We start from the raw sequence: 16564 nt of genomic DNA, 5'->3' as shown, positions 1-16564 counted from the left end.
TTGTGTTTGTGGTCCCGCAGGCATGGTGCAAATCATGGGCTGTCCGGGCACACATTTTCAGGCTGAGCTGGGACTCTGGTGGGGTAGCTCATGGAGCTACGGTTGGCAGGCAGCTCCGGGAGGCAGTGCTGGGGCCAGTTATGAGATGGTACTGCGGCAAAAGTAGTGGAGAAGTGCAGGGTAATTGTGATTTGTAGAGGCGGAATAGAAGCTCTCTGAGTGTGCAAACATCTCCGGCCATCACCGGAAGTATTAAATACATGTTCTTGACCTAATTTTATCATGAAAGAAAATCCGACAATTTCTGAGCGCTTTATGGAGAAAAAAAATTGCCAGTTAAGTGGTTACAATTTTCAGTTGGTTTTGATCATTTAAAATGCCAAACTTGTATCATACTGGTGATATGCAGTTATTATACATGCACTCCTACAGTATTGTCAATTTTGATATGGTGATGTATTGAGGTTTGAGAGGTTATGTGAGAATCGTATGTAATAATAAGTGTTATATGAGGGGAGATTTTTTCACAGCTTGGAGAGAGATAAAGTGGAGATAAATAAAGTACCAACCAATCAGCTCCTGTCATTTGACAGGCTGTGTTTGAAAAATGTCAGTTAGGAGCTGATTGGTTTGTACTTGGGGCTAGATGTAATAGGGTATGAGTTAAAGTACGAGAACAAACTTGCATTAACTCGCTGCGAGTATGGTGTGAGTTTGTCCCATAACTCGCTCTATGTAATAGCCTGATAGATGGAGAGTTTGAGGCTGTTACAAATGCAAGTCCATGCAAGTTTAATTGCAGGTAAGTTCGCAACTGTATAATGTGAGTTTCATTACAAGGTGTGAATTTGTCAGTAGCCTGCACAGATAGCGAGATCCGTGTAGGTTTCTGTATGTAAAAGTTATTAAAGAGTTACAAAAATCTTAAAAACAAATGACAGGGCCATAAGCAGCTGCTGTGGTTGCCTTGTTGTATATACTCCTCTGCAGCACCCACTGCCGGGGGTGCTGAGGATAGCCCTGGGCTTCAGCCCAAGCCTTAAGAATCTCAGACCTGTGCTGACAAGCTAGGGGGGAGTATGCCGTGACAGACCTGTGCTGACAAGCTAGGGGGGAGTATGCCGTGACCGGGGAACTCTATCAAGTGTGTCCCCTGGCTGTGGCATTACCTCACTGCGAGTGGAGTTCAGTGCTAGTTCTAAAAATATGGGGGACCCCTACTTATTTTGCTCTAATATTTTTAGAACAAGGACCCACTCCAAGAGGTATTTTTTTAACCAGGAACAGCTTAAATAGCCCAGGGCTGGTTATGCTTTTGGGAGGAGGGGAATATGCTTTTGGGAGGAGGAGCGGGAAGGAAGGGGAGAGAAGGAAGGGGTTGGGACCGGGACCCCCCATCCGGACACCCCACACCATAGTTTTCCCAGATTTTTAACTCTTTAATAACTTTTACATAGTGGAGCTTGCATAGTTCTCACTGATCTGTGTATGCTTCTGTCAAACTTATCAGCCAGATACAGGTCTATTATTTTTCAAGGTGTTTTTTTACTAATTGTGCGAGTTTGCCCCCTGTGAGTAGTGAAAATGTGAGTTACATGTGAGTTTGCATGTTCTTGCAGCCTATTACATGTGTGAGTTCTTAAAACCACTTGCCTGGCATGGTCGCATCAGATGTGCTCTGATGCAAGTGCGCAATCTGACCTGGTTGTACAGGATGCGGCCAGTCAGATAGAGAGTGTTAGCAGCGGGGGGGAAGGGAAACTGCCCTCCGCTGCTGCTGTCAGAGGGACCGGAAGGTCCCTCTGCCTCCCTGCACTCTCCCCCACTGATTGCCGTGCTGCCGATCACTGCTGACAATGGCAGCTGCTGGGGAGTGTAAATTAACCCTCCCTAGCTGCCGCCAGACCCCCTTCCCCTGTATACCTGGAGGCTGTCCTAGCTTTCAAAATGAAAGCCACGATGGTCGCGCTGTTCCCGGTCGATGTTTAAATTTTTTTTCTTTTTTTAACTAAAACCATTTGGGCTAGGGTTAAATTCATGTTCTTCACCTAATTCACTCATAAAAAAAAAACCTGACACTTTCAGAGCGGTTTTTGGCAAAATAAATCGTCAGTTAAGTGGTTAAAATGTGTTAGTTTAGAGCTAAACTTGCACATTCACAGAACTTGCACCCTATTACATCTAGCCCTTCATATCTCTTCATTTTATCTGTCGCCGAATTTTGATAAACCTCCCTCATGGTCTTACAAGAGGAGCATTCATCTGACACCTAATATCAGCATAATACCTTTTCCATTTTGATCAGGAAACAGTCTATAAAATCCCTGGGGTTATTCCTGTCCAAAGTCTTTATATTGTTCTCCACTCTTTTATTGATAATGTCTATTACAAATGCATAATTCTTCATCATTTGTTTATGAGGTCCCGGTATGCACTTCATGAACTCTGGGTACATGTTGTACATCTAAGAGAGCAAGATAGAAACCCAGAATATTGTGTTAGAAAACACACAACTAACATCATCCAGATCTCTCACCAGAGACGTCACTTACCTCCTGGACACCCGGTGCAGCAACAAGGAAAAGGAGGCGGATCTTCGCGGGCCAGCACCCGTTTTTTGGAATCTGGAACTCTGAAAGGGGACGGGGCTTTGTAGGAAGGGGCGGAGCTTCACGTCCAGACTGACACCCGTTTCTTAGTCACCGGTGGGGTTTGTGAGGTGCGCGCTTCCTCCCGGGGAGTGCTGTGTCTACAGTGCTAGCTCCTACACAGTGACAGGAGCCGAGTGCTGCACAGAATGTAACAGTGCAGCACTCGGCTCCTGCCACTGAGCAGGAGCCGGCATTTTGGTGTCACCCCTCGGCGGGTAACCTCCGGGAGCAAGCCGCACCCTCTGCACCCCCCTTCTGACGCCACTGCCTCTCACCACAGACATTTTCAATCATTAATAACCCAAGTTACTCCTCTTCACTTCCACCACAGATGTACTTTGTTGGAGGTGGACAGTAGTTAATATTTTGGATAATCAAACTGTTTTTATTACATTACATACCCTCCAACATTTTCCAAATAAAAATCGGTACAAATTAGGAAAGGGGCGTGGCCATGGGTAAAGGGGGTGTGGTCACGTCCCTTTTCCTATACTTTCAATGGAAGTTTGGAAAGCCAAAAATCGGTACAGACCATAAAAAAAGGTACTGTACCTGCTAAAACGGTACAGTTGGAGGGTATGACATTAAATATTTAATATTTCCTTCTTGACATTAAAGGAATACATACCAGCCCCCAGGGATTACTCATGATTCTGACATTGTACTGACTGCAGTGTACAAGTTTTTGCAATTCTTCATCTTGGTAATCAAACCGTTTCCCAAATAGGACAGAGCAAATGACATTGGCTACAGAGCAGTGTATGTGATGCTTGGGATCTATTGGGGAACCTAAGACATAAACATCAGATAGCAAAAAATAAATTAGTAGGAAAAAGAACACGAAATTCAAGGACAGATGTATTTTGTTTATTTTATTAGTCTGTTTTTTTATATTTATATTCATTAAAAAAAATAGTAATAATGCATGATAAAAACATTCTAGGTCAGAGGCTCCCAAACTGTCTGCCGTGGCTCCCTGGGGTGCCTCGGGACACTTGCAGGGGTGCCCTGGGTTGGTGGTCCAGGACCAATTCAAATTATTCATGATCAATATAATAGGCAAAACCAGTGCTGGTGGCCGCCAGTCATAAAATATGTGGCCAAACAAGCAAATCTTGTCCCTCACCACACAACTAACCCTAAGGATGACATATAAACGCGCTCTACTTAATGTAATATTTATTTCTAAATTTCTCAATAAGAAATTTTTGCCCTAGGGGTGCCGTGAAAAAAATTCTGATGTTCTAGGGCGACAGGATTCAAAAAAGTTTGGAAACCACTGTTCTAGGTCATATTTAAGGAGAGCTTTTGGCGGCTGCAAGGCAGTCTGAGAGGTCCCCTGAGAGCTGGATGGGTGTGCCCACTTAGAGGCTTAATTGAGGAAAGTTAGCACCTGCAATCAGAAAGTGTCTTATTGTAGGTTTCTTCCACCACAGGCTGTACAGGAGCCACCATCAGGGATGCCAGGTACAGGGAACAGTACAAGGAAGGTTCTTAGGGCCTAATTCACACCTGATCGTAGCAAGAAATTTGTTAGCAGATGGGCAAAACCATGTGCACTACAGGAAGGGGGGCAGATATAACATGTGCAGAGAGAGTTAGATGTGGGTGGGTCATATTGTGTCTGTGGAGGGTAAATACTGGCTGCTTTATTTTTACACTGCAATTTAGAGTTCAGATTGAACACACCCCACCAAAATCTAACCTTCTCTGCACAAGTTATGTCTGCTCCCTCTACAGTGCACATGGTTTTGCCCATCTACTAACAAATTTGCTGCTACGATCAGGTCTAAATGGGTGTAGTATGGTATGCCGGTGGCCGGGCTCCCGGCAACCAGCATACCGGTGCCGGGAGCCCGACCGCTGGCATACCGACAGCGTGGTGAGCGCAAAAGAGCACCTTGCGGGCTTGCTGCGCTCGCCAAGCTGTGGGCACGGTGGCGCGCTATTTATTCTCCCTCCAGGGGGATCGTTGACCTCCACGAGGGAGAAAACATGTCGGTATGCCGGCGGCTGGGCTCCCGGCAACCAGCGCCGGGAGCCCGACCGCCGGCATACCGACAGCGTGGTGAGCGCAAATGAGCCCCTTGCAGGCTCACTGCACTCACAATGCTGCAGGCACGCTGCACTCGCCACGCTGTGGGCATGCTGCAGGCACGGTCACACTATTTATTCTCCCTCCAGGGGGGTCGTGGACCCCCACGAGGGAGAAAACATGTTGGTATGCCGGCTGTCGGGATTCCGGCGCCGGTATACTGTGCGCCGGGATCCCGACAGTCGGCACCCTGAAGACCACGCGTCTAATTTAGGCCCTTAATTCCCTCCCTTTAGCTGTAGCTTGTGAGGTAGGAGAGGATAAGAACTAACAGAGGAGAGGTAGGAGAGGATAAGAACTAAGATCATGTGATCTCCCAGCGCCACCCCTGCCGCATCACTAGCAGCGTCACCAACCCGGCAATATGCCGGGTTGGTGAGCTAGTTTAGAAGGGGGCTGTAGCACGAGTCGCAGCTGTGACGTCAATTCCAGGACCAGACAGGCTGAAGTGATCGCAAGGGCTGAGTAAGTTCAGATCTACTGAGAAACTGCACAAACTGTTTTTGCAGAGCTCGGCTACACAGGCGTACGCACACTTGCAAAGCGAAAACACACTCCCCCGTGGGCGGGGACTATGCGTTTGCGCGGCTGCTAAAAGTAGCTAGCGAGCGATCAACTCGGAATGAGGGCCTATATCATGAGAGAGCAAATATTGCTGACATACTCACTAAAGAACTTACATCACAAACATTGAGTACATTTTGTAAAAGTATGTGGACTGAAATGTAAAGATTAATTATGTTTTGTTATTGCTTGATATTTTCATTATGTTTTGTTATATGAATTTTTTAGAAAGTTTGAATTAGAACTCATAACAAGAGGCATGTCTTAGTGAGGTGGGGTCTTGACATGTATGTAAATGGTTAAATGCTACAAGCTGTCTCTTAACTGAGCGTGAGTGTTTATTATGCATGATTCATCGTGACTCATAGGGGGATATTAAATTGTTTGAAAAGTCAGTTGGGTGTCTGTTTTTCCTGTCTATTAGATAGGAAGAAACAGACACCCAACTGACTTTTCAAACAATTGAATACCCCTCATTATGTCCATTATGGCAAAGCACACAGCCAACAAGAGCAGGAGATAGGGTTGTCATGACCGCCCATGGCTATTTTTGGTCCGGAACACTCCGGAATGCCATTCCTGAAGGTCTTGTGAAAAATGACGTCACCAAGAACGGAGTTCTGGAAAGTCGTTGCTGACGACACCAACAAAGTTTTTTTTTTTTTTTAAATGTAGCTGGGTGGGTGTGGGCTGGTGCAGGGGTGTGTGAGGGTTGCATAAAAATAGCCCCCGCAGTGGCTTGGTGGCACCGGGTGGCTGCAGTGTAAAATAAAGTCCACCCAAAATGGCCACCTACTAGTCAAGCAGGACCTCTGTCGTGTGTCATCTGCTCCATGGTGGCCATTTTGGATGGGCTTTTTTTACACAGTGGGCTCCCCCACAGCCCCCAGTGCTCCCAAGCTGCTACGGGGGCTGTGGGGGCTATTATTATGCAACCCCTGATCATGCATGCACCCGCTCACCTACATTAAAAAAAACCCTTGGCAACAAGCATTAGATCCCTGGCAGCGAGAAGGGAAACCCTTTGGCAACGAGCGGGAAAACCCTTGGCAATGAGCAGGAAACCCCTAGGCAACAAGCATGAGACCCCTGGAAGTGAACAGGGAAACCCCTTGGCAATGAGCATGAAACCTTGGCAATAAGCAGGAAACCCCTTGGCATTAGACCTCTGGCAGCAAGCATTGAAACCCCATGTCAATGAGCATGAGACCCCTGACAGTGAGCAGGGACACCCCTAGTCAATGAGCATGAAATCCTTGGCAACAAGAAGGAAACCCCTTGGCAACAAGCATGAGACTCATGGCAGCAAGCAGGGAAACCCCTTGGAAATGATCATAAGACTCCTGGCAGTGAGCAGGGAAACACCTGGCAATGAGCATGGAACCCAGAGCATGAAACCCAAAGCAATAAGCATGGAATAAGCAATAACCTTAATAATAATAAGCAATAATAAGCAATAAGCAATAATAATAATAATAATAATAATAATAATAGCAATAACAATAACAATAAGCAATAACCTTGGCAAAAAGCATGAGACCCTTGACAATGAGCGGGTAATTTAAAAGTAATTAGAGGCCTTTCTGTGCGGCATAATTTGTAAGGGGCATTTTTGTGTGGGGCATATTGTGTAATGGGCATTACGGTCTGTGGCATAATGTGTAATGGGCATTATGGTGGATGATGTAATATGTAATAGCATTACAGTGTGTGGTATATTGTGTAATGGGAGAAACTATTTGGCAAATGGTGTAATGGGCATAATGGTGTGTCATTGTGTAATGGGCATTATGGTGTGTGGCATAATGTGAATGGGCATTATGGTGTGTGGCATAATGTGTACGGGGCATTACTATAAGGTTGAAAAATGACCAAAAATATAAGGAGCATAAATCAGGATTTGTATTTTTCCTGTGGATGCCAATGTCTGGGCGTGCAGGTTGCAAAACTGGGGTATAGGGTAATTTTTTGGTGCGAGGCCATGCCCATTGCAGCAAGGCCGCACCCATTACAGTGAGGCCACACCACCTTTTTGTGGCATGCGCAAATTCTTTATTCTTACATAGGAAAAGTCTTTATTCTGACAAAGGTGCCCCACCCGCTGTAGCTCCTTTCACATTACAAATAGCTCCGCCCATGGCTGCCAACCTCCAGGAGCTCCTGAACCTATTTTTCTACAAAAAAAGCTCTGCAAATACCTATGTTTATCAGTAGTCCTACTCAACCAGGTAACAGACCTTCTAATAGAGTAACAATGCACATTCTAGAACATGATCCCTAGAGAAGGAGGTGGACCTACATCAAATTGGACCTGGCCCCCTTGGCCTTGCACCCTGGGCTGTGGCACTGCTCGCTCACCCCTAGTTATGGCCCTGATCTGGGCTACCACACTACCAGTCCAAGCATCAAAATGTTAACAACAGCGCAGAATGTTATTACAAATCTTCTCTTAAACTGATATGAAACGAGTGTGGTCTTAAAGCACCTTGTGAAACAATTTTCACATATGTAACATGTTTCATAAAGTGACTCTTTCACCTTAATTAAGATGCAACATTCTTATTGCAAAAAAACAGTTATCACTTTTATCACATCTAGGGCCTTATTCTAAGTCAGACGTAATGCCAATGTTCACGCAGTTGAGTAACTTTTTATTACTGCTCAATTCACTAAAAAGCCACACTGCACAATTGTCTCATGGTGTGTATGTCACAGTACCAATTGAGACGGATACAGTATAAAACGCCAGCGGTTGAGATGCCTGAGGTCAGTATCCTGATGCCGGCATTACGTTTGCAGCAATGCCGACAGGGGAGCATGAGGTACCATAATCTCCCTCCCCTACCCCTTAACCCTCCCTGTCTGCAGCCTAACCCTAACCTCCCCTATTAGTGCCTAACCTCCCCCCAGGTGGTGCCAAAACCTTACCCTCCCTTTCCCGCAGCCTAAACCTAACCCTCTCCCTTAGTGCCTAAACCTAACACTCCCCAGGTGGTGCCTAACCCTAACCACCCTCTCTGCAGCCTAACCTTAACCTCCTGCAGCCTAACCCTAACACCCCCTGGAATGTGCCTAAACCTAAGACGCCCGCTAATAAACCTTCTGCAGCCTAAACCTAAGACGCCCGCTAATACTTACCTTCGGGATCCTGATCCTTTCAGTATTCCGTCATCAGTGTTCTGAAGGCTCCTGGAATTCCGGTGTCGGTATTACAGCTGCAGGGATCCCGACAGCTGGGATCCTGAACGTATATCATTGAGAAACACGTTATCTGAAGTGTCTTAGAAATGTGCTGTGTGTTTCTGGGTGGTGATTAGGAGGTGGTTATTCCGATAGTCCATTTTATGAGCGTGTTATGGGAGAATGCTGGGTATGTCACTGAAGTGTTTGCAAACTCAGATGCTTAATCTGTCACACTAGAGGCCTTGCTCTGAATCTTCACTGAGCATGGAGCAACCAATGGTGGCATCTAAAGATGCACCAAGTGGTATTTCAGCATTAAGACACATGGCTGTACACCAGGAAAAGGCTTGTAGCGGTAATATCATAAAGTAGCATATGCAAGACAATCAATAGACACACACATGGACTAAAAATTAGGCCTCTTATTACTATATAAGACCAATAAATTCACACATTTTTCTAGAGCTCTGGGTTCATGTACATTACCATTTTTTTGTCTCAGCATATCAATGAGATATCCAGCCTCCTCCTTGATCCGCTCCTCAATGCTTCGTTTCCCCATCCCGAAATTACACAGTGTTATTAGGCAAAAATTCCTAAGCTCCTTCCACTTCTCACCATTGCTGAACCCTAACTCTGCAAAATTAAATAAAACAAGGAATTATATATGAACTAATGAGCGCTAAATTATAAGATTATTAGAAGTCACAAGAGCTTGCCTTTATGTAGGTTATAGAATTGTCATGTGACTTGTAATACAAAACTGTATTTTTTTAAAACCCTACTGCAAAATAATAATACAGATATACTGTACCCATACGCATCCATTCATACAGAAATATAAATACATACTTTATATAGACTAGCCAATTCCAACCACCCCAACACATGCTGACTGATTTATGCAAACTAACATCTTCTTTCTTCTCTCCACCTACATTTATTCTACTTAGCTTCCTGACATGGGATCCGGTCTGAAGATCGACAGTGTCTAGGTCGACAATGTTTAGGTCGACCACTATAGGTCGACAGTCACTAGGTCGACATGGATGGAAGGTCGACAGGGTTTCTAGGTCGACATGTGCTAGGTCGACAGGTCTAAAGGTCGACATGAGTTTTTCAAATTTTTTTTCTTTTTTTGAATTTTTTCATACTTAACGATCCACGTGGACTTCGATTGGAACGGTAAAGTGTGCCGAGCGAAGAGGCAGCGGAGCGAAGGCACCATGCCCGAAGCATGGCGAGCGAAGCGAGCCATGCGAGGGGACTCGGTGCACTAATTTGGGATCCTGGTCACTACGAAAAAAACGACACCAAAAAATAAATAAATCCTCATGTAGACCTTTAGACCTGTCGACCTAGCACATGTCGACCTAGAAACCCTGTCGACCTTCCATCCATGTCGACCTAGTGACTGTCGACCTATAGTGGTCGACCTAAACATTGTCGACCTAGACACTGTCGATTTGATGAACCACACCCTCCTGACATAGGGCCACATTTAGTTAGATACAAGATCATGGTAATTTACCGCAATTGCCATTTTCACAACTTTTGCAGAGTTTTACCGCAAAAAATGGGCTTTTCGTGGGTAAGCATGCTCCCGCGATTCACCTATTCAATTGCAAATTAGCAAAAACAGGATCACCATGAAAATTGGTCTCAAAGTGAAAAGTAAAAAATGGGAAAATTTACCCCCCCCCCCCCCCCCCAAAAAAAAGGCAAACTTACATTGGATAACAGTATAGAAGTTTTATTATTGGTTATAATAAAAGTAATTATGGTACTTAAATTGGGTCAAATGGCTGTTAAATGCATTTTTTTTAAATGTAAAAAAAATATGGAAACATTTTTTTCATCAAAATAAGTGTTAAAATTAAATCTGGGGTGCATAAAAATGGGTATAAGTTTATATTTGGGTCATTATAGGAAAAACACTGATTACTACAACCTGCAAGTCTCTAAACAATCTCACTCATAAAGCACCCTATTATACCTGTCCCAGTGGCGGAACTAGCGAGCGGTGGGCCCATGTGCGACAAAATGCTTTGGGCCCCCCCATTTCATCCAAGTCCACCCCCTCACCCCTGGAGAGGATCTGGTGAGGGGCACCTGCTCAGGGCCAGAGAAATGGATACCTAGCAACAGTGCCGTAACTAGACATTTTAGCACTGTGTGCAAGAAATGGTATCGGAGCCCCCCCCCTACTCCATGCAAAACAGGGGCAGTGCGCGCCGAAGACGCGCACAAAAAATAGGGGCATGGCTTTGTGGGGAAGGGGTGTGGCCACAAAATAATACCAATTCATATAACGGTGCACAGTAGTCTCCATTATTAAAATTACGCCGCACGGTAGCACCACTACACTAGGTAGAGCCCCTTTTACACCTTACGGCAGACAGATTCCCCTTTTTACACATTACGGCAGACTTCGTCAACCTTTTACACATTACGGCAGACAGCGTCAACCTTTTACATATTACGGCAGACAGCGTCAACCTTTTACACATTATGGCAGACAGCGTCTCCTATTCATTACGGCAGACAGCGTCCCCTTTTTACACATTACGGCAGACAGCGTCCCCTTTTTACACATTACGGCAGACAGCGTCCCATTTTTACATATTACGGCAGACAGTGTCCCATTTTTACACATTACGACAGACAGCGTCCCCATTTTTACACATTACGGCAGACAGTGTCCCATTTTTACACATTACGGCAGACAGCGTCCCCATTTTTACACATTACGGCAGACAGCATCCCCATTTTTACACATTATGGCAGACAGCGTCCCCATTTTTACACATTACGGCAGACAGTGTCCCATTTTTACACATTACGGCAGACAGCGTCCCCATTTTTACACATTACGGCAGACAGTTTCCCATTTTTACAAGGCAAGAGATGCAAACTCAATATAAAAATAAATAAATAAAATAAATAAATAAATATATATATATAATTATACATATGCAACACAATTAAAGACATTTAAAATAACGAATTCCTACCAGGGGCTTTGCTGCACATAGGGAATGACCAGCAGCTCCTGCAGCACCAGCATTTTATTACAATGCAGGAGGACGTGTGGAGGAGGAGGCGCTGGAAAGAGGAGGAGATAGGAGAGCATTCCCTCCTTTCAGAAGCAGCTAGTGAGACCAGTAGGGTTTGTATGAGGGAGGGACGGCCCCTCCTCCCCCTTCAGCCGAGCTGCCGCAGGCGCTGACTGTGATAACACAGGCGGCGGGCGGCAGCGTAGCTGGTGCCCCTGGTCTATGTGTGACACGGGCGGCGGGCGGAAGTGTAGCTCGCGGCCGCGGCGGCATGATACAATGAGTCATTGTGACTCATTGTAATGCCGGTGGCTGTGGGCCCCTTGAGTGCGGCGGGGCCCCAGTGCAATGCACTGGCTGCACTGCCAGTAGTTCCGCCCCTGACCTGTCCCATACCTTGTACACCAATTTCCAACATTTTGTACTTTTTCACCACAAAAATAACATGCCATTATTGGCCAATTAAAATAATTCAAAGCTTCTAATTTCCTAATTAGTCATTCAGGTGGTGTCCCAGGGGTTCTGAAACAAATACCAACGTTTTTAACTTAAAATAGGGATTTTTCCCAAGTTTATCACCTGCTCAGAGGTGGCAAATTGAAATTTACTGTAAAATTACCACACATCCATTTTCACAGATAATTGAATGGGTGCATTTTGTAATTCACAGTTTTTACAGCAAAATATTTTAATTTGGCCCATACAGTAGTCTAACTTTCTTGACGTAGAAGTTAGGAAAGAGTTTATAGAGACTGAGAAGAGGCCAATGTGTGGGGCAAGTAATAAAGAGTTTTAAAAAAGTTTGTTCTGAATTCATATCTTGCTATTTATAAAAATATACTTGCCAATAATAATGGCTACTGTTACAGGTACTGTATGTATAATATAGAGAATAATTTATCTTTTAGTCTAGCTATAAAAAAAAATGTAGATTTCAATGAATCCGTTTCAATAAATCAGTATCTTTGTTGAATCAGTTTGCCCAGTTATCCTACATAAGTTGATTGCTCGCTAGCAGTTTTTAGCAGCCATGCAAATGTTATGCCGCCTCGCACTGGGAGTGTATTTTAGCTTAGCAGAAGTGCGTACGAAATGATCACAGAGCGGCTACAAAAAAATGTTGTGCCGTTTCAGAGTAGCTTCAGACCTACTCAGCACTTGCGATCACTTCATATTGTTCAGTTGCTGTTTTGATGTCACAAACACGCCCTGCGTTTGCCTGCATTTTTCCTGGCACGCCTGCGTTTTTCTGAACACTCCCTGAAAACGGTTAGTTGACACCCAGAAACGCCCTCTTCCTGTCAATCACTCTGCGGCCAGCAGTGCGACTGAAAAGCTTTGCTAGACCTTGTGTGAAACTACATCATTCTTTGTAATAGCAAACAACTTGGAATGACCACCCATGTTCCGTCAAACTCAAAGTGACAGGTTGACACGCCCAGATCCGCCTCTAACCACACCCCTTACCACACACCCTGACATGCCCACTTTTCATCCACTTTTGATAGTGTTTTATATAAAATAATAATACAAATTAGTTATAAGCGGTGTTTAATCATTGAAAAACCTCCTGTGTATTAACTCTTAGATGTTGCATCAGTGTATATTGGTGGTCATTCCGAGTTGTTCGCTCGCAAGCTGCTTTTAGCAGCTTTGCACACGCTTAGCCGCCGCCTACTGGTAGTGAATCTTAGCTTCTCAAAATTGCGAACGAAAGATTAGCAAAATTGCGAATAGACACTTCTTAGCAGTTTCTGAGTAGCTTCAAACTTACTCGGCATCTGCGATCAGTTCAGTGCTTGTCGTTCCTGGTTTGACGTCATAAACACACCCAGCGTTCGCCCAGACACTCCTCCGTTTCTCCAGCCAACCCCGCGTTTTTCCCAGAAACGGTAGCGTTTTTTCACACACTCCCATAAAACGGCCAGTTTCCGCCCAGAAACACCCACTTCCTGTCAATCACACTACGATCACCAGAACAAAGAAAAAACCTCGTAATGCCGTGAGTAAAATACCTAACTGCATAGCAAATTTACTTGGCGCAGTCGCAGTGCGAACATTGCGCATGCGCAGTTAGCGGAAAATCGCTGCGATGCAAAGAAAAATACTGAGCGAACAGCTCGGAATGACCCCCATTATTTCCAATTGATTTGTGTATTGTTAGCTATTAGTTGCAACAGTAAATGTTATTTCCATTTGATTTATAAAATAAGCATGCAAGCTATGAATGATGTTTGTTGGATTCGAGTGTGATATCTATAAAAGTGTATTCTGCTATGCCTGCGAACAAAAGATCCGGCGTGTTACGACGGTCGGCTAACCGAAAAAAGTTAATGTAAAACATTAATGTAACACTTACACAATCGTAGTGGTCTCAGTTGGTCAGATACAGTATACTGTTTTGCTTCAAGCATCCAAGGGCCTTGATATTGGAAACCGATGCACCAGCCGAGGCCGCAGATAGGGCTGACCAATTTGAAATTAAATTGCTATGAGAAAGGCCCAAGAATAACACACAATGGGTAAGATGTACTAACCCCAAAAATATGGGCAAACCCCAAAAAACCTCAATCCACATACGCAATAACCTGATCCACAGCAGATATCTCCAATATCTGTGCATCTCACTGTCACTGCAATTCACATAGAGTTCTATGGGGCTGGAATATACATTCCCGATAAGCATTGTCATTTATCATTTACTAGTTGCCAACCTGTGAAAATGACAGAACATCATAAAAGTAATGTCAGCACCGAAGCCCGAATGGAGTAACACTTTAATTGCTCCATCGGGTGCCATCCAGTGTACAAAACACTTGAATACCCACCATAGAGGTAAGTAGCAGCGTTAGACTTTTCTTATATAGGATAAAAGTGCCAGACCAATCAGAAGATGAACAGAAAAGACCATAAAGTAAATGCATGTAATAAAGAACATTCCCATGCTCCCTGGGCCTAGTCTTCAGTTACTGTGGCAGATGGCGAAGACTTACAGTACTTGACACCTAGCCCATTATAGTAGGATCGGTATACCAACAATGCAATGCCACCTTTTACCTTAACAACCACAAGATCCTTCTTTGCACTATCAATGAGGGAAGACATGTACTGTACATGGAATTCTCTTTATGATTTTGTTCTGGCACAGACCACACAACAATGGCATGTTCTCACAGTGCATCACTTAAACACGTCACCTCAAACCTCAATGTCAACCTGATTACTACCTAAGCTACTTAGTCTTGTTTTATTCCACTCAAAAAAAAACAGGGATTGCCGCCATGATAAAAATGCTGCTAATATAGCTGAGACCTCTTCCTGCACATTAAGCAAGACAAGCGGATCTGAATACAGGGAGAAACACAGGGTTAGGTCGACAGAGAAGTCTAAATTACCCACATATGCTACTAGGTTAGGTTCTTACCATCTCCCTTGGTAAAGTCAGAGACTGAAGGGAAATAAGCCCGACCACTGAATTCTTCTGGTTTGTCAATCAGTGTCTCCTTTATAGCTTCATATCCGCACAGCACAACACAAGGACGGTTCCCTTCATATATTGTAAATATGTCTCCATAGGTTTTTTTCAACTAGGAATACAAATCAAATTGTTAAATACAATGTGATGTGGGTACACAGAGAAGTTTGCATAACTCCATCCACAGATCCTACAGTGAGCACTCAAATCTTCCCAAACATAGGGTCTTTCCAAACATAGACTCTCACCACTACAATCTGTTTTGAATGCAGCTGTGAGGCTAATCTTCCTCACTAGACGTTCATTGTCTGCAGATCCGCTCTGCCAGTCCCTCCATTGGTTACCGTTATTCTACCGTATTCAATATAAAATACTTTTACAAACATACAAGGCTATTAACCACACTGCACCAACAAACATCTCTTCACTCATCTCAAAATATCTCCCTACCCGACCTCTCCGCTCTACATAAGATCTGCATCTCTCATCCACACATATTACTTGTTCCCACTCAAAACTACAGGTCTTTATACGGGCTTCACCCACTCTGTGGAATGCCCTCCCATGCACAATAAGACTCACCTCTATTCTCCAAACCTTTAAACGTTCCCTGAAAACTGGATACAAAAGAAGATACAAACTAGCGCTGCTGATGTTTTAACAAATGAAAACAATTTAAAACGTTAATGAAAGCGTCTGCCTGAAATGCTTCATGTACTCGAACTGAACATGATCCTCAGTATGGATCCACGTAATTGGAGAGACACTCACATAGAAATTCAGTCTTGCATTCACGTAAGGGTATCTTTAATATTGATAGCAGAATACCAGATGATTTTTTTCAAAGACAGCGAGTAATTGGAATCACACTTACATTAAAATTCAGTCTCGAGTGCACTAGAAGGTTTCTTTTCCATCCCACATTCACTGCAGACAGGAGGCTGATAGACCGATATAGTTAAAAACATACACAGGTTTATTCATAAATATTGGCAAACATGGATTCCATAATAAAAAAAAGTCCCGCAGTCAAAAGGTGTTCATCACAGCATGGATAACTTCAACGCGTTTCAAGGATTCTCTCCTTATTGACAAAGAGGAGAGAATCCTTGAAACGCGTTGAAGTTATCCATGCTGTGATGAACACCTTTTGACTGCAGGACTTATGGAATCCATGTTTGCCAATTTTTATGAATAAACCTGTGTATGTTTTTAACTACATCGGTCTATCAGCCTCCTGTCTGCAGTGAATGTGGGATGGAAAAAGAAACCTTTTAGTGCACTCGAGACTAAATTTTAATGTAAGTGTGATTCCAATTACTCGCTGTCTTTGAAAAAAATCATCTGGTATTCTGCTATCAATATTAAAGATACCCTTACGTGAATGCGAGACTGAATTTCTATGTGAGTGTCTCTCCAATTACGTGGATCCATACTGAGGATCATGTTCAGTTCGAGTACATGAAGCATTTCAGGCAGACGCTTTCATTAACGTTTTAAATTGTTTTAATTTGTTAAAACATCAGCAGCACTAGTTTGC

General features: G+C 43.9%; 1 protein-coding gene across 2 annotated transcripts in view; it reads right to left on the bottom strand.

The window, feature by feature from the left end:
* Positions 1-16564, bottom strand: part of LOC134949247 (cytochrome P450 2F2-like) — a 77183-nt gene that overhangs the window by 13980 nt on the left and 46639 nt on the right. The window contains exons 3-6 of one of the 2 annotated variants that reach the window (XM_063937725.1): positions 14974-15136; positions 8980-9129; positions 3280-3440; positions 2288-2464 (exon numbers count right to left, since the gene is read on the bottom strand). In XM_063937725.1, coding sequence (XP_063793795.1) covers positions 2288-2464; positions 3280-3440; positions 8980-9129; positions 14974-15136 — 651 coding nt within the window. The remainder of the gene's footprint in view (positions 1-2287; positions 2465-3279; positions 3441-8979; positions 9130-14973; positions 15137-16564) is intronic. The other variant, XM_063937726.1, reaches the window with a different exon arrangement.

The sequence above is a fragment of the Pseudophryne corroboree genome, chromosome 8 (genome assembly GCF_028390025.1).
Source record: "Pseudophryne corroboree isolate aPseCor3 chromosome 8, aPseCor3.hap2, whole genome shotgun sequence".
NCBI classification, from domain to species: Eukaryota; Metazoa; Chordata; class Amphibia; order Anura; family Myobatrachidae; genus Pseudophryne; species Pseudophryne corroboree.
The sequence above is the reverse complement of the archived record's forward strand: the minus strand, read 5'-3'. Positions and strand labels throughout refer to the sequence as shown.